Source organism: Myotis davidii, unplaced genomic scaffold (genome assembly GCF_000327345.1).
Source record: "Myotis davidii unplaced genomic scaffold, ASM32734v1 scaffold478, whole genome shotgun sequence".
In the NCBI taxonomy this organism is placed as follows: domain Eukaryota; kingdom Metazoa; phylum Chordata; class Mammalia; order Chiroptera; family Vespertilionidae; genus Myotis; species Myotis davidii.
The window spans coordinates 1651049-1676451 of NW_006289570.1; the positions used below are offsets into that span (position 1 = coordinate 1651049).

General features: G+C 51.3%; 1 protein-coding gene across 1 annotated transcript in view; it reads left to right on the top strand.

The window, feature by feature from the left end:
• The window catches only part of MYO18B (myosin XVIIIB), a 200197-nt gene extending 179410 nt beyond the window's left edge, over positions 1-20787 (top strand). Inside the window, exons 41-44 of the mRNA XM_015562824.1 lie at positions 5240-5284; positions 6768-6905; positions 16818-18051; positions 20599-20787. Coding sequence (XP_015418310.1) covers positions 5240-5284; positions 6768-6905; positions 16818-18039 — 1405 coding nt within the window. The 3' untranslated portion in view covers positions 18040-18051; positions 20599-20787. The remainder of the gene's footprint in view (positions 1-5239; positions 5285-6767; positions 6906-16817; positions 18052-20598) is intronic.
• The last annotated feature ends 4616 nt before the right edge of the window (positions 20788-25403 follow it).

The window sequence follows — 25403 nt, forward strand, 5'->3', positions numbered from 1 at the left end:
CCACGGAGCCATGCCAGCCGGGCCGATTCGGCAACTTTTGATCTACAGACTGGACATTTTGTATATTCAACCCATTACCTACCTCATAGGGTTATTAGTGAGAATTAAATGAGTTAATAGATAAATATTACTTAGATGAACATCTGCACGTGTGGGGCATGTAACTGCTGTAAGAGTGTGAGCCATGTTCATGCAGAATAAGAACACATTTTACAAAGGCAACAACTAATTCAAGGACGCAAGATTGGCTGATGATCGGCAAGACCACTCCAGTTCAGTGCCAGGGCTTCTCTCCTCCTCGGAAGACAGGCTGCTTCTTGCCACCCACTCAAGCTTTCAGCTGCCAGAGGCCATGAGTGGGCTCCTCGGCTGGTAAGAGTCGGAAGTGTCCTGACGGGCACACAGCTCCTGCTCCCCGGAGCTGCCTCTGTGGCCTCGGCGTGTAGTTTCTGTGAAATGACAGCTGCCTGTCTTGCTGCAGCATCTCTGCTCCCATCCCAGCCTCTGCAGCAAGGCCTGGGCCGCGGGAGAGACATGTTTTGTGCATGGCTTTGATAAGGAGCAGGGTGCCTTCACCTGGCCTTCAGAGGCGGTCCCCTCCCAACACCAGCCAGCCACCCCTGCACCCACCAGTGTGGGCTGCACCAGCTCCTGTCCCTCATGGTCTTCTCAGGGGTGGATGGGGGATGGTCCAGGCTGCAGCCAGAAGAGTCAAAGGTTAGACCACAGAGTGCAGCCTTCTCCATTTGCACATGAGGATCCTGACCTCAGAGAAGTTCAAAGTCACACAGCAAATTGGCAGTATACTCAGACTTAGAACCCAGGGCTGCCCAGGTTCCTACCCAGACCTTTGCATGTCATCCTGCTTTCAGTGGGGTGGATACAGGGAGTTGCAAGTCAGCTATGGTTTAGCCGGTGGAAAGAACCGGACATCTGTGTCACAGCTGACTCTATCTCGTCAAGAAAAAAGACTGAAAGGAAGTACTCTCATCCCAAGAGAAAAGGCACTACAGGTGACCTAAATTTTTGTTTTCTTCAAGCTTATTTCTATCTTCTAATATCTCTACAGTGAGCATGCACACACACCCGGCTACACCAGCACCCTCTCTGGGAGATTTTGCTCACGTGCTAGTAAATGATGTACTTGCTATGGCTGATCTTAGCACCGGAACTCACTCTTCCCTCGATGCAGGCCTGGGCAGGTCCTCGCTGCTCAGAGACATGTAACCTCCAACTTTCCCACAAAGTTGCTCGTACCTAGCATCTTCAACAGAGACCCAGCGGCTCTAAAACCTCATGCTCTTGCCTCCAGAGAGAGGGCTTTATCTCAAAAATCTCCAATTTCTGCAAAAATGGCTTCCATGCACATGGAGTGTTTCCACCGCTCCCTACGAATTTGTACAGCTGCCAAATTGCTGGTGAAATGGCAGATACCAATGTTGCAGCTGCTCCCAGCCCGTGATTACACGGAGGGGTGCCCCGTCCGCCGCCCCTCCTCCAGTTCTATTAGTGTTGTGACAGCATAGTGTTTGTAATTACAAACTCCTATTGCTGATGTTACCGCTTGATGCTCAGCTAGCTCTTCTGCGAATAGAAACGCCAGAGCTGTTGCGTTTGTTGTAAAGGGACCTGATAGCTGCGAATACTAGTACTTATGTTTTGTTTTTTTGCCAACGAGCAAAGCTTCTGAACCATCTTGACTTGCATAGTAAGAGATTCCTTTTCAGATGAACAATAAAAATTACAAAGATGACAAAATTGGAAAGGGGAGAAGAGGGGCCATGGTCGGGGTGTGGGGACAGGCCGGGCAGGAGGTGTGACAAGAAGCAAGGAGCAGATTCTCACCTAGGGACTGAGGTCACAGAGACGAATGCTCTGGAAATGAGTCCTCTGTGCCGGGTGTATATTGTACCTTTTCCAGCGTGTATCCTTTTAAATTGGCTAAAATCAGGCCACAGTGGGACAAACTGAGGTACCTGGGCCTCACTGAGGATTGAAGCTGCCATTAAGGGCCTCATTCCGAGTTAGTGTAACAGTGGGCCCAGGCCCTGGCCACACTATAAAGGCTCCTGCTCCACAGTAGGGCAGGCTTTGGAGCTGCCCACTTCTCTTTACCTGAGGAGGTAAATGAGAGAAAAGCACTTCTCCTCTCCGCTCCTCCTCCTCCACCCTACCTTCCACCGCTTTCTCATCCTTCTCGCCATCTTCCTTCCTCTCTAGAAATGTCCACAGGAGCCCCCTGAGTTCTCGGGTTCCTTGATGTGCTCCGGAACCCCAGGCAGGATCAACTACATCATTAGCGGGCCCACTGGGAGATAAAAATATGGGTGGTCTTGTTCAAAATGCATTCAGAATTTCAGGACAGCGACACAGAGCATAACTCCAAGCACAGGCCCTCTGAGCAAGGGCGAAGCCGGCCCTGACCCCATGTGGTTCTAGGGAGCATTTCTTAACTCTCAGCAGGCCTTGGTCCGAACTCGCTGCCCTGCAACTTGGATCTAAAATTTACAAGGAGCACAGATTTCAGGAATAGCATAGAGATGGGGGAAGACTGGGGAAAATTGCCCACGAAGAGACCGCAACACATTTTGGAGAACTAATACTGTACAAACTACGTCCTCTGGTCGCAGGGCGATTGAAATGGCTGTCAACAGTAGACAAGGGCTGTGTGCTTGGCTAGGTTGCAGAGCTGCTGTCCGGAGCAGAGAGGGCCCAGCCCCGGCCCCAGAGCTGCCCGTGCTCCTCCCCGTCCTGGCAGCTCCACGCTGCACTTCCCTCTTAATTGTCTTGTCACCGGGATAAGAGGTTTGGACGGGAGCCTGCGGGATTGGTCTGAGGTTCTCCAAACTGAGCTCTCAATTAGGATTCTGACCCGCGCCGGGAGGGAGAGTGGTGCTTCCGCTCGCTGGAGGTGAGGTTCTTTGAGAGACTTGTTCAAATTATAAAAAGTCACATTTCCCCATGTTGGGAATTAGATCCGAGCGTAACAGGCCTTCCAGGCTGGAAACGTGGCTACGTGCTCAGAAAGCCAGGTGGGCTGTGCGGCAGCCTTTAAACGTGTGCTCTCCCGCTCTGGAGCACTGCCTGGTAACTGGGGCTGGGGCGCCAGCCTTCTTAGATTAACGGGGAAATGCTTTAGGCGGCTACCCCAGGCTCGGAGCACGCTCATTAGTCATGGAGGGAGGGATGCGTCCGCTGACAGACAGCCCCATCCATCTTGGCCCAGGGTCTGCGGCTGCTCTGCCTGTCTCCTTGGCTGATGGTTTGGGATGGGGGTGGGGGAGTGGATGGGGGATGTGTGTGGAGAGGCCAAAGGATGACCTCTGACTCCAGGGTCAGCTGAGAGTGTATCCATTCCAGCTGGCCCAATCTGAGATGAATGTTCTAGAAAGAGTTCTCTGTTACTGCATTGAGTTCAGTTGTATATTATCCTCTTCACTTGGCTGAAATTGGACTGCAGTGGGACAAGTAGAAATACCTGGGTCTAGCCAGAGATCACAGTTGCCATTAAGAGCATCATCCTGAGTGAGTTTATTTATGAGTGGGCCCCGGCTCTGGCCAGACGGGCCAGACAGGCCTTGGAGCTACCCGCATCTCTTTTCCTATAATTCTCTTACCTTCTAGTTTGCTCTCCCCTTTTGGAATAATTAGCGTGCCCTGGGACTGGAGAAAAGCTTAAAAGAACTTCTCCCATATTCTAAAAAGGTTGGTGCCCCATTCCAAATTAAACATGGGACCCTGGCGTAGGATGGCGTATGTTTCGGCAATGCCACAGAAGCCACGTCCTTTCTTGGCATCTTTGTAGCTTGTGAGGCCTGGATACCCAGCTAGCGGGGGTCACAGGGCGTGAGCACTCCATACTGCTTGCCTACTCGGGCGTTACAGGAAGCAAATGATCATTCTGCTAATGGCCGCTCTTTCCTGGGGACCTTGTGGCTGAGCCGTGAAACCCACCTGTTTTGCATGTATTGTTCTCACACAAGTCTCTGAGGTTGGTACCATTATCACCCCAAGTCTGCAATGACGAGCTGCTTCTCAAAGAAGTCAGGAGACGGGCCCCAGCTCACCCAGTGAGTAACGGGTTGTGGTTTGACTCCAGGCTGACTCCATCACCCACACTTCTAATGATCGCGCTCTGCTGTCCTGCCGAGCATGCCCCTTCTCCTCCCTTCCTCCTGTCAGGGTCTCTGTTCTCTGCCACGTAACTGGCCTGTCATTCTGGCGAACTTGTGTCTGTCACTGTGATGCGGGCCCAGTGCACTCATGTATTACTTCCCCGGCCGTGTTTGTATTCAGCCTGGAGTTGTCTGGCAAAGACTTGCCCTAAAGGAATACAACAGAAGACAATTAATTATCTTGCTAATCATCAATCTCCTGCCTACAAATGCCTGGCACATTTATTTAAAAACCTTATGCGCCAAGGTGAGAGAAAGAAGCACTGACTACAGGTATCGGGAGATGAGGCTTCCGGCCTTGGCTGTAATGCCATGTGGATCAGCACCACGGACAGGTCTCGTGGCCTTCCTGGGCCTCAGCTTGCCCACTCAACAGGTTAAAGTCATCATCATCTTCACCACCACCACCACCATCATCATCAATGGAGCACCTTTTGTGTTAGGACATACAGAGATACAGTAGGGAACAGATAGACATGGACCTGCTCATAGAGCTTGCAGTCCAGCAACACTTTCTTCATATGGTGAAAGGGTCAGTGGGTCTCAAACTCCCTCCTTTGAGTGGAACCCTCGTTTTTTACACCAAAGCAAACCCCTACAGAGAATTCTAGCTTAGGATGGACTACAGCCATCTATTGATTGGCATGAGAAGGGGAGGTTTGGGACCCTTCTAGGTCCCTCTCCCTGACCCCTTGGTAGCTCCTGTGAGACCTCCCAGAACTAAAGGGCTCATTGGACCATGAGCCCCCATGGTGCACAAACTCAAGGACCTGCCATGGTCAATAATCCATGACTTGTAAAAAGTCCACCTGGTGATGAATTTAAGCACTGAGACACCCCGCGCCCCCATGGGGCTCATACTCATGGGGTCACCTGGGTGAATAGTGGTCACAAATTAACAGCACCCTGTGCCTTCATTAGCTCTAAAGACTTTCCTGTGCTGGGTTCAGTTGAAGATGATTCAACTGACACCTGTGAGGAGGTATGCCCGGCTGTCCAGCAGAGAGAGGCCTCGCTTCCTGGCAGCAGGAGGATAAACCGACTCTTTCTTGTGCCTCCTCTAGTGTCCAGACGGCAGTGGACTGTGGTGGCAGCGACAGAAAGGAGATGTAAGTTCACTCTGAGTAGAATGAGCAGCTGACACCACAGCTAGGAGCAAGCCCCTGGTCTCTGTCCAGTCTGCGGAGGGAACGTCCATGCCTCCTTGGAGAATGATCAGCAATGCCCCTGAGAGCTCTGGCTCCATAGTCGTAATATACAGCACTGGGCACATATTACCGAACTGTCCAGCCTCTTTTAGACAGAGAGATGCCCAGGACTTAGGATGCCACTGTCCTCCGCAAACACCTGCAATGGCTCCCTATTACCTCAGAATAGACTTTTCAAATCGACATCTGAGCCCTGCACATTCTCACCCTTACTTCCTTGTCTACCCTGGACTCCTGCTTTCCATATTATCCATGCTCCGCCCTTTTATGACCTCTGTACCTGCGTGTAGAATTCCTTTCTCCGGGCCCTGCAGGGATAGACCCTAACCTTCCAACAAGGTTTAGCTCAACTGCCACTGTTGGATGCCTTCCCTATGCTTCCAAGAAGCAGTAAAGATTCCTCTTTATTGTCCCGCTCTATGGCATTGATCATTTTCTCCTTATTTTCATGATTATTTATACAGAAGTCTACTGTGCTATAATGGATTCCTGAGGGCAGGGTCAGTATTGGGTTCATGTTTATAGCTCCTTCCAATGGTGTGGCATAGATTATTCTGCAAATAATACATTTATATTTATCAGAGACAGAAAGATTCTGGGGAAGGTGGGCAAGGAGTTAAGACGTTTACACTTACCATGTTCAGTAAACATCACTTGGTATAAAATTCAATGCCAAATATACTCTAAAATTGGAGGTGCCTCAACATCCATAATATTTATCTTCCCGAGGAAGAGCAGTGATCAGTAGCATGGGTATTGGATCCCAACTTCATCACTAATTAGCTGAGTGACCTTGGCCAAGACCCAAGTTGGCCTTCTCAAATCCCATTCTCTCATCTATATAATGTGGAAATCACCAGCCACGACCCCTCAGGGATGGTGTTGTGAGAATCAACTGAGGTTATGCATGTACCGCCCTTAGCACAAGGCCTGACTTCCATTAGGGGTGACTGTCTAGTTATTGCTGTCGGGCAAGGAGTTAAGACATTCACACTTACCATGTTCAGTAAACATATCACTTGGTATAAAATCCAATGCCAAATATACTCTAAAATTGGAGGTGCTTCAATATCCATAATAGAGTATTTATCTTCCCGAGGAAGAGCCGTGATCAGTAGCATGGGTATTGGATCCCAACTCCATCACTAATTAGCTGAGTGACCTTGGGCAAGACCAAGTTCGCCTTCCCAAATCCCATTCCCTCATCTATATGATGTGGAAATCACCGGCCATAACCCCTCAGGGATGGTGTTGTGAGAATTGATTGAGGTTATGCATGTACCGCCCTTAGCACAAGGTCTGGCTTCCATTAGGGGTGACTGTCTAGTTATTGCTGTTACTGTGGTTGTCATCGTGGTGACAGTGTCCTGCATTCTGCTTCTAGAGATAACGTCTCCATCCTCAGCTCCCAGCCAGAGGGCAGCGTGCGGTCCTGGTTGAGCTGTACTCTGTCCGTGGCCACCGATGCCATGAGGAGCCCCTCTCGACAGTCAGCCATCAGCAGCCGCATCCTCAGCCCCAGGTAAGAGTGTCTCCTTGTTGCCTCTAGATGACCAGTATCTCAAAGATCCTCAGACTTTGAAGTGTTTCATTTAAATCAACACAGTCACTTGAGTATTTTCGTATTTTTTTTTTAATGATGAGTCAGTATAAAGACAGACCAGATGACTTCTCCTTCAGAGGTTTTTGCTTCATTTGAACATCAAGATTTTGTCTTTTTCCTAGAGTTCAGATGCCTTGATGTTCAGTTCTTTCTATTCATAGATTCACAAGTAATCTGTGAATGCATCCCCCTTTCAAGAACTTAAAATATAACTGAGAAGGTGAAAATCCTCTTGGCCACCACCCCAATCTCAGCTCCCTTTCCAATGGTATTAACCATCTTCAGTCTGGCGTGTATCCTTCCATATCTCTCTCTATATATTTATAAACATATGTTCTTGTAGTAAGTACATAGCATATTTGTGGACTTTTAAAAACCTAAGTGATATGATGCTCTATTGTGTATATTACACTACATATAAATTCTTACATTGCGCTTCCTTCCCTCAACCGTAGACCTAGGCGCTCTTTCCCCGACTACGCCTGTCACTTTCTGAAGGCCTGTAAAAGATCTGAAAGTCATGCCATGGTGTATTAACTGTAGTCTTCTGGTTTCACTTTTGGTTACCTCCTGGGTGTTTGCCATTAACCTGTAAGGCTTCAAAAAAAAAAATCACACATCCTTACGCACATGGGCAAAGGGTTCTCTGGGTCAGAAAGTGTTTGCATTTTAAACTTGACTAGATTCTAGCAGATTATCCCAGCGTCCCTTCTGTGTGACATGAGACTCCTGTCTGCCCATCCACATGTCCCCTGGCACATCTCGGAGCTCGAGAAGTGAGTCCCTAGGACGTTTCCAATTTGACTGAGAGAGGTCACTCTGAAAACAAGAGAGGGAGAAAGCCGTCTTCTGCCAAAAAAATACGAGCATTCTCTGTATTATTTATAAGGGGATGTCAGCTCCGGGGAAATACAGCTAAAGCTTTATGATTTATGGCCCGGGAATCGTGCAGCCGCTGCGACAAAGGCAGGAGCTTCTGAAACGGGGGCACTGTGTCACCCTCGTGGTCCCCAGAGCGGAGTTTATGGGCTTGGGGGTGGCGGCCACACTTGGCTCAGGAGTGTCTCTCCACGTCTGGCCACAGGTGTGCCAGGAGCTGTTCAGGTCCTGGCAGCTCACCTGGGCCCTGCTGGGTACCCGGCCTCTCCTTCCTGCCCCCTCAGGACCGTTGCCCTGCTAGAGGTTGTTAAAGGGGCTCTCTCCACCTCCCCCATCCTCACAGCGCTCCCAGCCCCAGCTCCCTCTGGACACCCATCCCCACACCCAACGGAACCCCAGACTGAATGATGGGAGTGAACAAGATCATGCAGACAGAAAATGAAGGGGGAGGGGAGGAGAAAGAAGAGAAGGGACAGGAGGAAGAAGGAAGAAGAAGAAAGGGAGAGGAGAGGGAGAAAGAGAAAACACACTTTAACTAGAGTGTCTGTGCTCCCCGTTTGGTAGCCTTGGGAAGTCCCAGTAAAATTGTGTGTATCCTGGTCAGAGACGACATTTATCCCTAAATTTCAGTGACCAATCTATCAGCACATAATTAGTGGTGATGTGGCTTGAATTTATTACCAAACATGGCTCTCCACTGTTGCTGTTGGCCGTGTACCATCTTGCAACGCGAGCGTGGAGATTATTGTATAAATTATTCTCACTCACATAATCATCGTGATTTTAATTACTGTGTAATCTTCACTAATTACTGTTGTATGTATCATTTGCTTTGGTGCCGACGTAACATAACTGCTTTCCTTTGGCTAAAAAAAAAATGGCATGACAACGTTTCCCGTTTTCTGGGGGGAAATTGCTTTCTGTAAACATTCCCAGCCCCATCCTCTTGGCTTGTGGTTCTTTCGTTTAAAAGAAAAAGATTTAGACACCGCCGCCACCTCCTTCTCGCCCCCCTGTTGATTTTTTTTATTTGCAATAAGGCTGGCTTGAATTAATAAAGAGGTCTAAATTATAGGGCATTGTTTTAAAAATAAAGTTGCATTACTTTCAAGGAAAGGCAATTACTTCTACGGGAGTGAAAGCCAAGGACGGGTCACGTGAAGCCCGCTCCAATGATTAGATCAGACTTCTTTGTAATTAGTTCATTAATTATGTAAATATGAATGGATGGCACTTAGCATTAAAAACAGCTTGTTCTCAAAGTAGGTTAAGCATCCATGCTAATCTCATTCCAATAGTACATTTATTCACTGGTCTCCGCGCTCATAGAACCAGAGCTCCAGATCATTTTAATTCATCCCGAATGCCCTTGATGAAGGGGCCTCTCATGAACATGGCTTCATGTCTTCCTAGGACAAAGGGGCTCTTTTCAGATTTCTCAGGATTAGGAAGACGAGTGGGAAAGATGTTAAAACAGAGCGTGTGGAAGTGTTCGAGGCAAACACCGTGGACCCCAGGCCTGAGCGAGGGAGACCAGGTGTGCGCTCTGTCCAGGAGTCATTGTTGGAGCCAGTGGCCCTGGCAGGTGGCTTTCCATGGAGAGAGGGCCTTTACTTGCCCAGAGCTCCAGGTCTCAGAGGGTAGATCTGTGGAATGCTAAGGCTCACCTAAGGCAGCAGCAAGTTTGTGTAAAACCATTTGGATTCGTCATTGATTGTTCTAGAATCGGTGGTTCTCTCATTGAGCTAAATTTTTGTTAAGTGAACTTATTATTGAAACATACATACTTCATATCCATGTGATTTTCCATATCCATACCTCTTTATGAAATTTTAAAAAATTAGACCTTTGTATTTACTACCCAAATCAAAACCAAACCATTACTACTCCTGGAGTTCACTCGATTGTGAACTGGAAGTTGGTTTTGAGTCTATTTTAGGTCCAGAGAAGAGGCATTGACTGGCTGATAAGTAGGGGTGTTGTGTTAACCAGCCAGATGAGGCAGATGGAGCCCTTAGTTCATTCTGTCTGCACTTCCACAACCCCTCATCTTCCCATCCCTGCATTCCTTCCCCCCAGGGGTGGGGAACCTTTTCTCTGCCCAGGGCCATTTGGATATTTATAACATCATTAGCAGCGGGCCATACAAGATTATCAACTTCAAAAGCAGCCTGCTGTATTTGTTCAAACATTTAATGAACTCACTCCCAGTGCCTTGGCAGGGCCAGACCACATGATTCCACAGGTCTTACATGGCCTGAGGGCCAGACGTTCCCCACCCCTGCTTTACCCTTTCCATCCCATGAACTTTCCGGGAAGCGCTCTGCAAATACTGGGTGTTCATAGAAGAACTAACAGTCTTGTTGGGAGATACACAGGAGTAAACAAGCAATTCCAGAGCCGAGTGACGGGGAAGCGCAGGGGCTGTGGGCGGAGGACACCCCTAGCCCATCCTGGGAGGTGGGGGGAGGCTGTCTGGGGGAGGCTGCACTTGGCCTGAACATGGAGGGGTGAGTAAAAGTGTTTGCTTTTTAAACAATCTATAGAGCAATGGTTTCTCAGAAGCACCTGTCAGTTGTCACTTCCTTCCTCTTTACCTCTCTCCCCCCTTCTTCCTTTCTTCTTTTTTTTTAACAACTCTGTTAGCCTCCACCTTCGTTGGACAATGACTGATGATTTTTTGTATTCACCTCGTTTCTATCTTTACCTCCTTATCTACGTCTCTGTATATCTTAGACGCATTTTTATGCTAAACAATGTGAAAGTAACTGGAAAATGTCATGACAGTTCTCTCTAAATCATTCTGCATCTTTCTCCTGAGAAGGACTCTTAACTATTGCACCGTTATCACACCTAAGAAAACGAACAAATCCATAGTATTGTGCAAGATCCCAACATTCATATTACCTCATTTGTCCTAAAATTGTTTTATATCGTTGTATTTTTTTAGAAGAAGGATCCTATTAAGGTTACACATTGCATTTGGTTATTTTGTTTCTTTGACACTTCTCTCTTTCTTTGAAAAAAAATAGACTTTATGTTTAGAAGTCTCAGACCTACAGAAAAAGTACAGCATCATGTACAGAGAGCACCATAAGCCCCCTCTGTCCCTACACACAGTTTCGCCTATGAGTAACACCCTGCATTTGCCATCAGTCTCCTTTAAGCTAGAATCTTCCCTCCCCTTCCCTTCCCCGCATGGAAGTAGACTTTTTTTATAGAGTTCCGGGTGTGGTCCTGATGGGCAACTGTACTCTAAGTTCCCTGGTCCTCGTAGCTGGGAACCAGTAAGGCTATATGGACAAGGTCGGGCAGATTCTGCTGACCCACAGAGGGGACACAGACCCAGAGAAGGGACACAGGCCAGTGCCCACTGAGGACTGTTCACTGCATGTGTTTCTAGAAAGTGTCAGAGAGAACTCACTTAGGATCAGAGAGAACAACAAGGAAGGTTTGAAGGTTATCTTGTCCCATCAAAACATCATATCGGGAATAGAGGGTTTTTATTTAGAGACACTTCTTTTGGTTGCTTCCCACACATGCCCTGAGCAGGGCCCGGGATCAAACCTGCAACCCAGGTATGTGCCCTTGACCAGGAATCAAACCTATGACCCTTTGGTGTGCAGGCCAATGCTCCAACTACTGAGCAACCATCCAGGGCAGGAAGAGAGGATATTTAAAGAGTATTTTCTGGCTCAAGTCTCTGCCCCTTCAGGCCAGGAGTGACCAGGCTGAGGACCTGGGTGCTACTCATTCCACCACTTCCTCTCTTCCTTGGTTACTCCCTCCCATGGCTTTTCCCTTTCAGCAGGTGGCCTTTCCAAGCCCTGGGTCCCTGCCCATGAAACTGAGATAGCTGCCCTCACTTGTCAAGGGTTTTGCAGACTGACTAGCTAATAGCTGGTAGGAGGGATCTTCTCTCCGCCTGTGTAGCGTGTCTTCTCTGAGCCCACATCCTTCCCTCTTCCGAAAGCCTGGCTCACCCCACACCTCCAGGAAGGCTGGCACCAGGCTCCAGTACCCGCTCTCTCCCCCGCAACTTCCTGCCGCACTTGCAGCCCGTGGGTCACAGTTCGCCTGGAACTTCCCTCACTGCTGATACTTCTTCATGGGTCAGCCAGTCTCCCTGCCTACAGCGTGCCCTCCCAGAGGCAAAGTTCCTGTCTTCCTCTGAGCTCAGCCTAGCATTGCGTTTAGTTAGACCACGATGGGAGCCTCGGCTCTGCCACTTGCTCTGCAAGCCCACTTGCCTCTCCGCGCCTCGGTTTTCTCACCTGTACAATGGGATAAGGGCCAGTGGAGCAGAGTGGTGAGGGGGCATGGATCCCGGAGGTGGACTCCTTGGTTTAAATCCACATTTTCCCATTTATCACACGACAGATTACTGACCTTTCTGGGCCTCGTTTGTGGAATGGGAAGATTACCATAGTATCTGCTTTAGAGGATTGTGGAGAGGATAAAATTGAGTAGATCTGCAAAGCCTAAAGGCACCATGTAAGGCAGCTGTTATCCAGAATCATGCAGAATTTACCTGTGTGCTCTAGGGACTCAATAAATGTCTCCTTTCTCTAGGGCGTTGAGCACGGTTTTGGGCACCTTGTCAAGTGTAATTACAGACCATCAATCGCTGTGTTGGGCTCGGTTACAAGGCCTCAGGCCATCTTGAAAGGACATCTGGTTTCCCTTCCCAGGCCTCGCCAGTCTTACAGAACATCAATACATTTTTAATTTCCTCTTTAATTTCAGGGTGTGGATGAAGAATGGGGGTGACAGCACACCTCTGGGGATGATTCATGGTGTCATTAAAACCTTCTTCAAGTTCCCTGTAGCTCCGCTGGCCCCGGCTCCGCCCGAACTCTCAGGCCTGGAAATTGTGTTTTTTCGCTGTGTGATTGTGTCTGATGCCAATGAATCTGGCATCTGTCCACTTGACTCGGATCTCGCTCTTTTGGTTCATCCTGTCTCAGTGGATTGGGGGAGATGTTCACGTGTAGAAGTGAGTTAGGCTGGTCGAGGTTTCTACTCAGCTGTCTACCTGGCAGGCGTGTGATGTCAGGGCAGGGAAAAGCATGAGCTTCAGGGTTCAAATCCAGGCCCTGCCCCTTAGTAGTGTGACCCTGAGCTAATGGTTTCTCCCCAGTGAGCCTCAGTGTGCTCATCTGCAAGATGGGGTGCTGAGTCTGATCCTGATGCGACTGATATATACAAAACGTGCACACACGGGTGAGCTTTTCACTTGTCACTGGGTATTCAAGGAGCGTGTCCTGGTGAGAGAGCCACTGGGACCTGGGGGCTCCGTCACAGGACAGCCTGGCTGGGGCAGGGGCGTGGGCCAAGCAGGGACACCTGTCTCAGCAGCTGGCTAGCTCTGGGCTGACTGACTTCTTCATTCTCCGCATCCTTCTCCCGTACTGCTCAGAGCAGGAGCACGTGTGAGAATCACGGATTCCCGAACCTCTGCCCTCATTGCAGGTCTTCTCTAGCCCTGATAGAAGGGGTCGTTCAAGAAAAACAATCAAGCAAAAGCACTAAGAGTTTTAAACAACAGCAGAGAGGGGCAAAAGTAGGCTTCCAGTGGCGCGTATGGAAAGCAGTCACAGCAGGTGTGCGAGGAGGCGGTTCTGTGTGGCTAGACTGACGGGCAGGCGGCGGAAGTCCCCAAGGTTCTCCTGGCCTCTGTCCTTAGAGAATCGCGGTGCCCGCCTGGCATTTGTCCCACCTGTCTCCCCGCGGCCCGGAGGGCCTGCTATTCATCGTCCCTCCCCGGGGCCAAGGCTCTGGGAGGCAGGCACGGTGACATCTTGATTATCCACCAGCCAGCCATCACGCGAGGCCGATGGAGGGACGTCCCCTCTGAGCCAAGCCGTGCAGTGAGGGCAGCTTGGGGAGGGGGTGTGGCGAGGCAGGAGATGAATCTGCCCAGGCTCCTGGCTGGGGACAGCAGAGTGTGTCTTAGATGCCCACAGCTGGGCCAGAAAGAGAGAGAGGCCCACCCTGTGTCAGACCCTCTCCGGGACCCTCTCCTGGAGCCTGCAGGAGGACACCTGGACTCAGATGAAACTCTGCCGCCCCTCCCAGAAAGGAGCGGGCACAGGAGCTTCTTACTTGGAGTCATGGCGCCGGGCACCAGAACACGATGGCACAGAGATGGGACCGATTTCTGAATGGCAAACCCAGGAGGTGGCACTCAGCCAGACTGCTTTCCTTCCTTCCCCCGCCTCCCTTCCACACCTGTCCTCCCTCCCTCACTTCCCGACACCCTCTTCTCTCCAGCGCCCCAGTGTCCACCCTGCTTGGCTTGTGTGTCTGCTCCAAACACACCAGCTGAGGCTATGAAGACACCAGACAACTCTTGAACCTGGGACCCAGCCCGCCCTGCCCCCAGGACATCCCGCCCTGGGCAGAGAGATAGGTGATCACAGCCCTGCGGCCACCAGGCAGGGGCCCGAGTGGCTGTGCGGGGACGTTGTGGGGTTGTGCCTTGTAGAGGTGTTGCTTCTGTGCTCTCTGACCCAGAAACCAGCACTCCTTCTTCTCCTCTTCCTGCAACTCCTCTTCCCTCCCTCCCTCCCTCCCTGTCCTGGTGTCCGCAGCCAGCACCAGGGTGGGAGCTGGGGTGAGCAGATGGCAGAGTCCCAGGCAGCGCTGTGACAGGAGCCCTAGATGCCGCCTGCCCCACGTGGCAGGCGATGGATGAGACCGAGCACCCAAGACACATCCATCACCCCGCTCCCTTCAGGGGCCGAGGCAGGACGGAAATGACTTCTGTCAGCTCCGTGGCAGCCCACTGCCCCGGCAGCTCCGAGCTGTTTATTAAAAAAAGAAAGAGTGAGAAAGCCATCTTGCCGTGTAGTAGGGGAGCGATTCCAAGGCAGTGATGTTGACAGACACACTTTGGGGTGATCATAAAGGAGCCCTTCACTCCCTCCCCTGCTGCATCCAGCTGTGACAGAGATGGAAGCTGACAGCCACGATGTGGGAGGAGGCAGCTGCTCCGGGCGCACGGGGCCACCCCTTCTCGGGCTCCAGGAGGCAGGAGGCCACCTGCCCACCGTTCTCTCCGTCCCTCTGGGCACCTCCGTGGAGGCTTTCCTTGAGCCCAGTGGTGGGCTAGGCTCAGGGGGTCAGAGATTAGTAGCAGTAATAACGATTGCCATTAACTGTTAATCATGAAGAGCCATTAATTATCGGTTGTTAATTATTCATTGTACCGGGTAACCATTATTTGAGGGGCTGGGTGCCAGACCCGGCACCCAGGCCCTTTCTCTTGCCCATGACTTCCCCACAAGGTCACATGGTGACCTGTGCAGGAGGAGGTGGAAGGACTGCTCAGACAGCAAATGCGGAGGGGCTCGGCCGTCCTCGGTACTGGCATGGCTGCAGCAAGTGACCCAGAGGGCAGCTCGAGGCTGGGAGTAGGGAGCTTGATCCTGCAGGAGGCCGGAGGACGGTGAGGGGAGTGAGTGATGGAGGTGGCTCATAGACACGGTAACCTTGACCCTGTGTCTCCTCCCCCCACACACACACACACACACCGTGACCTTGACCCATGGACCTCCACCCAGATGACCTCAGGAATCAGAAGAGGCAGATGAGAAGACCCAGCCCGGTGCCCGTCACGCATGGAACCTTTAACAGAACATCAGTGCCACGGCTGCCTCCCACGGGTCCGGGTCTGGGGAGGCGCCTGCCAGCCCCAGAAGAGAGAGGCTTATGGGACGGTTGGAGCTCTGGCCTCGGGAGCTCAAGAGGCAGTGTCTAGGTCTCTACCCACGTCCCTGGAAAGAACCCTGACCCCTGCCCTACCTGTACCTCCTTTCCCCTCCAGGCGGCACCTGCAGGGCCATTGGCTGGCTTCCTTCCCCAACTCCAAAGCCCTTAGAGTTACTGCCCTGTCCTCTGGGATCCTGGGGTGGCAATGGTGACATCAGGCTGTGGTGGGCGAGGAGTCTTCCTCAAGGTCTCGGCCAGAATCCCAACCACCTTTCTGTGTGGAGGGCCGGCTCCGTGTGCAGCTAGAGCAGCAATGCAGAGGGTGGACGGGCCGGAAGGCTGCCTGCGCCTCGCTCCCAGCCTCCTCCAGTCCCCAGCCCCCAGCCCCCAGCTCCGTCTGCCCTGCCCAAACCCTGGCCCTTTTGCTTCTTATAAATGACAACTCTGCAGGCAGGCAGGAGTGGCGCTGTTTGTCTTAGAGGAAGGACAAGTGGGTTTTTATTTATTAAAGGGATGGTTGGCGGACTGCGGTCTCTCTCCTTTCAGCGACATCCTTCATCTTATAGTCCAGGCTCCTCCTTTTCGGAAGGAAAGTGATGTGGGCTCGGCTGCTGCAAACCGACTCTGCAGGGAAGCCAGGCCTGGTGTCGTCCCAGAATAGAAGCCATCTGTCCCCTTGTGCTGGCCTTGGTTTCATGTGGGTTTCATGCAAATCTCTCCCGTTAGGAGGGACTGGTCTTCTCCCCACCAGGACCAATCAGGGCGTCACAGGGCATCCCACTGAGGTGCACATTTGGGCCACTGACTTTCCGAAGCCCTTCTGGTGGGCCTGTCCTCTGGGCTTGTTCCTGAATAAGCAGCTAGCCTCCTGCAGGTCTCCCCGTGGCTTCCAGAAGTAAATGACTTACTCCGCCGCAGGCTCTGGGACCACAGGACCCATCCTGTCAGATAGGATGCCTCATAAATCTAAGTCACTCGTCCTGCCTGCGTGTTAATCTACTCGAACGTACTTAGCTGGGTTTAATTATAGACAGAAATTGCATTTCAGAGAGCAAGGAGAAATCATTTACCTGGCTTGAATTTGCGCATTAAATCACGCGGTTCATTTGAGAATGCGGTGGGGATGGCATTTCCAAAGAAAAACAATATTAGCGCCTGTGCTTAGTGGCTCCCGCGCCGCTGGCACAAATTGTATGAATTGCATGATCCCCACCAACTGTGTCTTTCTTGTTGGCACAGGACGCACGAGGAGGCCGGTGATGCGGAAAGCGTCCGGCGGGTGTCAGCCCTGAGCGGAGCCCAGGATGCCCCCAGCAAGACCACGGGGGACAAGTCCCTCTCTTCCCTCTCGCCCCTCTCCCTCCGCCGGCAAAAGTACTGCCATTTTGGGGATGGCGACGAGAGTCACATCCAGAGGAAGCCCCCGGAGAGATCAGGAGTCCTATCTTCCTCCCCCTCTTCCCAGAGGGGAAACACATCCCCAGTGTCCAGGGAGAAGCTGCCCAGTCCTTCGGCCGCCCTGTCGGAGTTTGTGGGAGGGCTCCGGAGGCAGAGGGCACAGAGGGGCCAGGGCTCGGTGCTGGGCCTGGAGGACTGGCCCACCCTCCCCATCTATCAGACCACCGGGGCGTCCACACTGAGGAGGGCCAGGGCGGGCAGCACCGAGGGACACCTCTCGCTGAGTTCCCCGCTGGAGACGGAGGACTGTGCCGGGCCATCCTCTGGTCTCCTGCGCTCCACCAGCCTCAAATGCATCCCTTCCCAGGGTGGAGAGGGCACCCCGCTGCTCCCCCAGAGGCCGAAGACCCGGTTCAGTTCCTGTGAGTCCCTCTTAGAATCAGGGCCCGGCTTGGGGAGAAAACTGAGCTCCCCCTCCGCACTCTTGTCACCCACGCTGCGTCCTCGGAGGCGCTGTCTGGAGTCTTCCCTGGACGATGCGGGCTGCCCAGACCTTGGGAAGGAGCCGCTCGTCTTCCAGAATCGCCAGTTCGCCCACCTCATGGGGGATCCTCCGGACAGCGACCCATTCAGCTGGAAACTCCCGAGTCTCAACTACGAACGCAAGGCCAAAGTGGATTTCGATGACTTCCTCCCGGCCATCCGGAAGCCCGAGACTTCAAGGTCGTTGGCCGGAGCTGCCAAAGATGGGCAAGACAGTTCCCGGCACTCCAGCGTCCACTTTGAGACAGAAGAGGCTGACCGGACCTTTCTCTCAGGGATCAAGACCATTTTGAAAAAGAGCCCGGAGTCCAAGGAGGACCCCGGTCACCTCTCCGACTCGTCCTCCTCCTCCAGCTCCATCGTGTCCTTCAAAAGCGCCGACAGCATCAAAAGTCGACCAAGGATCCCACGGCCGAAGGGAGACGAGGCAGAGCGAACGTCGCCCGGCAACAGAGAGCCGGGGACGGGTAGGAAAGATGAGGACGTGGCGAGCATCATGAAGAAGTACCTGCAGAAGTAGGAACTGGCTCAGGTAAGGGAACCGCTGGGTCGTCTTGGGGGGTGTAAGACGAGATCATCACCAGGGCCCGGCAGCCTAGAGCAGGGGTGGGGAACGTCCGGTCCACGGGCCATATAAGGCCCGAGAAATCATTTGGTCTGGCCTTGCCAAGGCATGAAGGGTGAGTCATTAAATGTTTGACCAAGTATATAGCAGGCTAATTTTTAAGTTGGTAATTTTGTTACAAATATCCAAATGGCAGACAAAAGGTTCCCCACCCCTGGCCTAGAGGAAATTTGTTGCTGCTGCTGCTTTTAATGCCGTGACTGATTTTTGTGGAGGAAGAGGGTTTGTAGAGGTGTTCGCTCATCAGAAACCCACTGCCAGGTGCCACCTGTTTCTTTGCTCTTTAAAATGCAGACACATCGGAAAGCAAGAGGGTCCTAGGGGACAAGGCTAGAGAAGGCGCTGGCTTTTAAAGCTCCTCCCCCCGTCTTGCTTATTTCCAGTGCTCCATTCTTCCTGAAGCTGGCGGCACTGTGATGTCTCTGTGCCCATCACGATGGGATCATGGTGGTAGGGTCAGACCAGGGTGCAGGAGGCCTTGAATATAGTGGGGTTCAACTCCTGCATTAAGTGCCCGGAGATAAACTGAGGCCCACGGGGAGGGGGGAGGGAGGAGGGGCCGCGTACAACCGTCACAGAGCAGCAGTGCGGGAGGAGCAGTGCCCCTGTCCACCGCCTGCTCTCCTACTACTAGCCTTGACACTGGCACCCTTCTACAGAAAGGCAGGAAGAGGCACTGACTGAATGATGGCTTCCTTGTATTGAGCGTGTATTTATATATATCAGGTGGTCATTTAGTACCCACAATACCCCAGAGAGGTGGTTGCTAGTATTTATTCCCATTTTACAGGCTGACACACTGAGAATCAAAGATGCTAGTCCGTATCCTGGGCATCTTCTTGGGTAAACTCAGCAATACTGATGGAGCTGGATCTTTAAGGAAGCTGCCTCTACTGCCCTCAAAAAAAGAGGTGGATGCTATAATCACATATCAAAAGGGGTGTTGGGCCCGGCTGGTGTGGCTCAGTGGTTGAGTGTCAACCTATGAAACAGGAAGTCACGGTTCGATTTCCAGTCAGGGCACATGCCTGGGTTGTGGGTTTGATCCCCAGTAGGGGGTTTGCAGGAGGCAACTGATCAATGATTCTCTCTTATCTCTGATGTTTCTCTCTCTCTCTCTCTCCCTCTCCCTTCCTCTCTAAAATCAATTTTAAAATATTTTTAAAATAAAAAAAATTTAAAAAGGAGTATTAGAACTCATGGACTCCAACCTCATTGTTGAACAAATGAGGGAGACCTCAAATCAAGGTCCCCCAGTGGGCCTGCCATCAACCCAGCCACCCTGTCTCCCAGTTCAGTGCTCTCCACCCAGAGGCAGGCCCAGCCCTGGACAGCCCCTGCAAGGGCGTATTCACACCTGAGCATCCCACTTCCTGTCCCCCAGCTAAAATGCAGAGCCCCTTGTGGCAGGATGAGCGTCAGCGGAGGAGGAGTAAGAAACTCCCTCCAGGTTCAAACAGAATACAAACCCACAGACCAGTGATCGTCCATGGCCACATTAATCTCCCCTTATCAAACCTCAGCGCTCACCACCGCTCCAGGCTCAGGCTGCAGGTGCGCGCTCCGCCCCAGCCCTCCTCCCACAGGCGTCCTGGACCAAAAGGAGCCACGCACCCCGCCCTCCACTGCTGGAGACCTGCTGCTTTGCGAGGCATCGTCAGCCCATCAAAAAGCCATTGCCCCTTCCGTGGAGATGGTCTCGGATGTTTCAGAGCAAATTAATTTGACTTTACATGGCCTTCTCTCTGCTCTCAATTACCGAGGAGAGATCTGATACTCATTTACATTATTGTGCTCTCGGGGACACAGAACGCAGTTTCAAAGGCCACGTAAAGGGCACGCGTCCATAAGGGGAGCAGCCCCTGGCAGAAGTCGACGCAGAACATCTTGTCTCTGCCATTTCTCCTTAAGCTCAAGCTCCCTTCCCCCTCCCAGCCCTGCTCACTGTGATGACAGAGCGCCCGCCTAAAATGTCCCTCTGCCCAGATCTCCCGGCTGGAGTCTGGGACTAAACAGTGCGGCCCGTTCCCCAGGATGCGAGCATGTTACGGGATTTGGGGCCAAACGAGCTCGGTTCTTCCCGTCACTGGCCACGGGACCTTGGGCAAGCCATGTGACCCTGCTGAGCATCTGCGTCTCAGCTGGAAAACGGAGAGAATAATACCAGCCACGAAAAGTAACTCCGTGAGTCCCAGGAGAATGTGAGGGATCCCGAGGACAGAGCCGGCCCCCTGTGGCTGGTCACCCTGCCCCGGGAAATTTGGGTCCTGCAGGAACCCTGTCCCTGTCTACCGCCGCTTGTTTCCCGTCCACATGTCTCCATTCCTTTGGTCACATCTCTCCAGGAATGACACCTGGGAACATGGGCCTCCAGGGCCTCCCCACTCTCGCTCTCCTCCCCAAGACTCAGTTCCCAGGTCGCATTGATCTGCTCTGACCTACGTTTGTTTCCAGCCGCCTGAGATGCACTGCCCTCGAAGACTTCCGACTCCGTAGAGAGAGACCAGCCCGGCCTCCCCAGGGGTCCTCAGTCCCACTACAGTGAGCGTGGCCGCCCTCAAGAGGAGAGAGGGGTCCAGCAAAGGCCTATCCCATGGGGCGTGGGTCTCCCAGCGTGCTTGGTCTGCACAAAATAAAGTGTTGGCTCCTTGGTATCTGTGTCTTCTCTCTGTTCTCTGAATCTCTTCCCGGGACTCTAGAGGGTTGATGGGCTGTGGCTGGAGGTAGAGGGCCCTGAGGAATGGAACCAACCCAGACTTCGTAGTTTTCAGTGACATACTGCTACTTCTCTCCCTATATGTCCACATGCAATGGTCTTGCTCCTTCTCTTCATTTGTCCAGGTTCTGCGCAAGTGTCACCTTCTCCAGGAAGTCTTCCCTGCTTGGTCAAACTGAAATAACCTTTCCATTCTCCCTTAATTCCCATACTTACCTTGTCTGTTTACTTTCCATATTGTGTGCATACGTGTGGGCAAGCATCTAAGAAATTCTGATGGATGAATGAATGAAGGAACCAATGAACAAAATAATGTGCCTGCCAGGTACGCACACTGAATGCATGTGACACACTGACATATATGCATGCCTCTGAATGTCTGCCCATGTCAACATCCAAGAATGTGTGAACATCTCCCAGTCTCCCATACACCTGACATACACGGCCCTACCACACACACAACAGTACGCCCATGTACATAAACTACACTTGCATAGGCACATGAAGAAACAAACAGATACCTGTTTCTTCAAACATCCTTGAAGAATTAGTAACAAGAACAAGTTGGCTGTTTATTGATCACATACTATGTGCTAGCCATTATGCTAAGCGTTCTACACATCTCACCACAACTTTATAAAAGGTCGCGAGAGATTATTGTACTTATTCCCTATTTACAAAGGCGGGACTAGCTTACGCCCACATATGGGTAGCCAGTGCCAATTCTCTTTACATTCCCACTGGCACAGTCTCCATGCCCTGCCCCACCCCAAGTGGGCCTCTGTCGCTAGGAGGCCTCAGGTGTAGCCAATCACAGCTCCCACCAGGGAGAGAGAAGCTCTGTTTGGATCACTGTTGTATTAGTTTGCTAGGGCTGCTATAACAGAGCACCACAAATTGGGTGACAGCCCTCCGTGATGACAGTCTTTTTTTCCCTGGATCCTTCTCCCAGCCTCTACCTGCAAAGCATGGGTTTAAAGAGTGTTCATGGCCTCCCTGGTCCACTCTCTCCCCTCTTCCCCAAGCAACCACTGTCCTGATTGGTATCCTGGTAGGTTAGGTTTGCCTGTCTTAGAATTTCATATGAAGGAGATCACACAAAATATACTTCTCTGTGTGTGTGCAGACTTCTTCCACTCAGCAAAGCGCTTTTGAGATTCATCTGTTACCGGTGACTCAGTAGTTCATTGGCCTTTTTTTCTGAGTAATAGTTCATTGTTCAGATGTACCGCAGTCTCTTGTATCTGTTTTCCTGTTAGGTGACTATTTAGGCTGTTTCCAGCTGTTAGAAAAAGACCTGCTGTGAACATTTGCATTCAAAGCTTTTTATGGACAGTATTTTCCCTTCTCTGGGATAAATACCTAGCAATGGATTGCTGGGTCAGAGGGCAAATGTATGTTTAACTTCCTGAAAAGTTGCCAAACTGTTTTCCAAAGCAATCGTACCGTTTTGCCTTCCCACCAGCAGCGTAGGAGGGTCCGGTGCTGTTGCTCTTTTAATTATAACCATTCTGGTGGGTGTGTAGCAGTGTCTCCGTGTGATTTTAACTGGCATTCTCTAATGACTAATGATGTTGAGAACTTTTTCCTGTGCTTAGTGGCCATTTGCATCTATTCTTGTGTGAAGTGTCTGTCAAAGTTATTTTTATTGAATTGCTTGTCTTTCTGTTATCAAGTACGGATTCTTCACTGGTATGTGTGCTGGATGCAAGCCCTTTGTCAGATATGTGTTTTGCCAAAATTTTTTCCAGCCTGTGGCTTGCCTATTTATTCTCTCACAGATATATTTTGATGAGCAGGCGTTTTTATTTTTGTTGAAACTCGGTTTATTGTGGGGTTTTTTTTTTCCCCTTGGGGCATTCATGTTTTTTAAATCCGTTTAAAGAAACCATTGCCCACCCCAAAGGTCATCAAGATATTCTCCTACCTTTTCCTTCTAGTAGCTTTTTGTTTTAGCTCTTACATTTACGACTGTATTCACTCATAATATACCAGGAATGTGTCAAGGGCTCAACAGGGAGCCTCTTATTTAATTCTCCTTAACTTTTTTTTAAAGATCTTTTTATTGATTTCAGAGAGGAAGGGAGAGGCTGAGAGAGAGAGAGAAACATCAATGATGAGAGAGAATCATTGATTGGCTGCCTCCTACACGTTCCCCACTGGGGATTGAGCCCACAACCCATGCATGTGCCCTGACCGGGAATTGAACTGTGACCTTTTGGTTCATAAGTCGACACTCAACCACTCAGCCATGCCGGTGAGACTCCTTAATTTTGTTTCGAAGTAGGTACAACCACTGTCTCCATTTTCATTTAGGTCTTTTATTGCATTATTCTCATTTATTCACTCGTTTGTTTCGCAAATACTTGTCTAAGATGCTCTTTGGAGCCGGGTGGAGCTGCCCCCCCCCTTCACTCCCGTGTTTGCATTTGACCTGCATGTTGAAAACTCCGCCCCCACCCAGAAAGAATCCAGGGGACAAGGGAGACACGACTATGGCCAGGAAGGACGTCACAGAGGAACTGCTTGGGGGAGCCTTTGGAAGCCGAGTGAGATGCAAATATTCAAGCACAAAGAGAAAGGCAGGGAGGGAGCGGGAACACCTGGGCAAAGGCCCAAGGCTGGCGTTCCGCTCGCTGGGATGGTTGAGCAGGAAAAAGCTTTAGACCACAATGTAGACCAGGCAACTGTTAAAGGATGGAGGTGGCGGATTGGGCAGGGAGCCTCAGATCACGAGCCTCATCTGATAAAGCCCAACCGATGCAAAAGGGGGCTCTGGAGCAGAGCGGTCCCTCTGCAGGAGCCTGGCCGTGGGCAGAGGCGCCCGCCTCTGGTACCCTGCTGGGTTAGGGCATCACCCGAGGGCTGCCCTCTGAGCACGTGGCCTTGGTTTGAAAGCTGAGGGAGATCCTGAAGGTGCCTCAGATCTCGCTTAGACGTCCTCTCCTCTCAGACTCTAAAGAGGCTCCCTCTGGTCACGCTATACCTCGCTCCCTGTTGACTTTCTTCCTGGCCCGGGTCACAGTTGTTACTGTCTGCCTGGGTGCTGTCTGTTTCACGCCCGAGGCAGACAGTCCACAAAGACGGGGGGTCTTTCTTGGCACGAGGCAGAAACTCGAAATACAATTGTTAGGTGAACACCCTGGAAAGACTTGGGGCACCGTCTGAAAAGCCTCCTGAACTCTAGGCCCATGAGGTGAATGTAGAGTGGATCCCAAATTATAACGAGGGCGCACTTTCCTGAACAGCCCATCCCCTCCAAAGTCGCAGGTCTCCTGTGCCATTTATCTAAGCATCAGAAGCGCAGTAAATTCATTCATAAGGAGATAATGACTGTGAATGCATTTCGTAAACTTTAAAATGCCTGGCAAATCAGAAGCGATGGCTATTTCGCAAGCGTAATATGCTCCCGGCCAAACATAATCAAGGTTCCATGAAGGCAGAGCCGTGACCATCTTGTCCATCGCCGAATCCCCGCAGCCTAGCCCGGCAGCTACGGAGGCAGACGTGTGGGGTAAACGATCCCCAGATGCAGAAACAGATAACCACAGGGCTGGGGTGCCAGGGGCCTGGGTGTGTGTCTGACCACACCTCCAGGGACCCTGGGCAAGTCACATCACCTGTCTTAGCCTCTGTTTCCTCATCCATCACCCGTCACGTAGCATCCGCCTCTTTCAGCTGCCCTGAGCATGCAGTGGGAAATGCCTGGTAAGTGCTAGGCATAGTGACAGGCATACAACAAAATAATGGCAAACCCCGTTGGGGATTGCACAGCCAAAATCCAGGTTAAATACAGATGCTCCTCCGCTTGTGATGGGTTTATGCCCTGAGGGCCCCATCATATGTTAAAAATACCTTAAGTCGGAAATGCATTTAGTACACTTGTCCTACTGAGCATCCCAGCATAGCCTAGCCTAGCTTCAGCGTGCTGAGAACACTGACGTGAGCCCACAGTTGGGCAAAATCATCTAACGCAAAGCCTGTTTTAAAATAAGCAGTTAAATATCTCACGCAATTTATTCTGCGTATCCCTCTCGCACCATCGTACAGTCAAAAACCCATAATTCGAACAATCGTAAGTCGGGGATGGGAGTTTCTAAATTTAAAGTGCAACTGGGCTTGCAATGCGATTCTGAGTCGGTGCTTAAATTGATTTCAACTCTTACAAGAAACGGCCTCAGAAAAACCACTCTGTTTATCTCTGGCGGGAAATCAGATGATAAAACAAATGAATGAGAGTGAACAGCGCCCATCGGGCCACGGCAGAGGGAATCGGTGGGCTGTCACCAAATGCACACGCCTCCTAGGAGCACAACCACCACATAAGTACGGGCTGGCAGTGTGGGCACGGGGGCATTTATTTGCGGCTGGATTCGGGCTCACAGGTGCACCTGAGGTGTCCTAACTATACACCACGAGGAGGCGGGCAGGCTTCTGAGCCCAGTCAGAACCCCGACGTCACTGGGGGCAGAACGGCTTCCTCAGAGGTTTTGGTGAATGGAGCGTGGACTGGCCTGTTCTCAGGGCTGACAGGGCTGGGCCA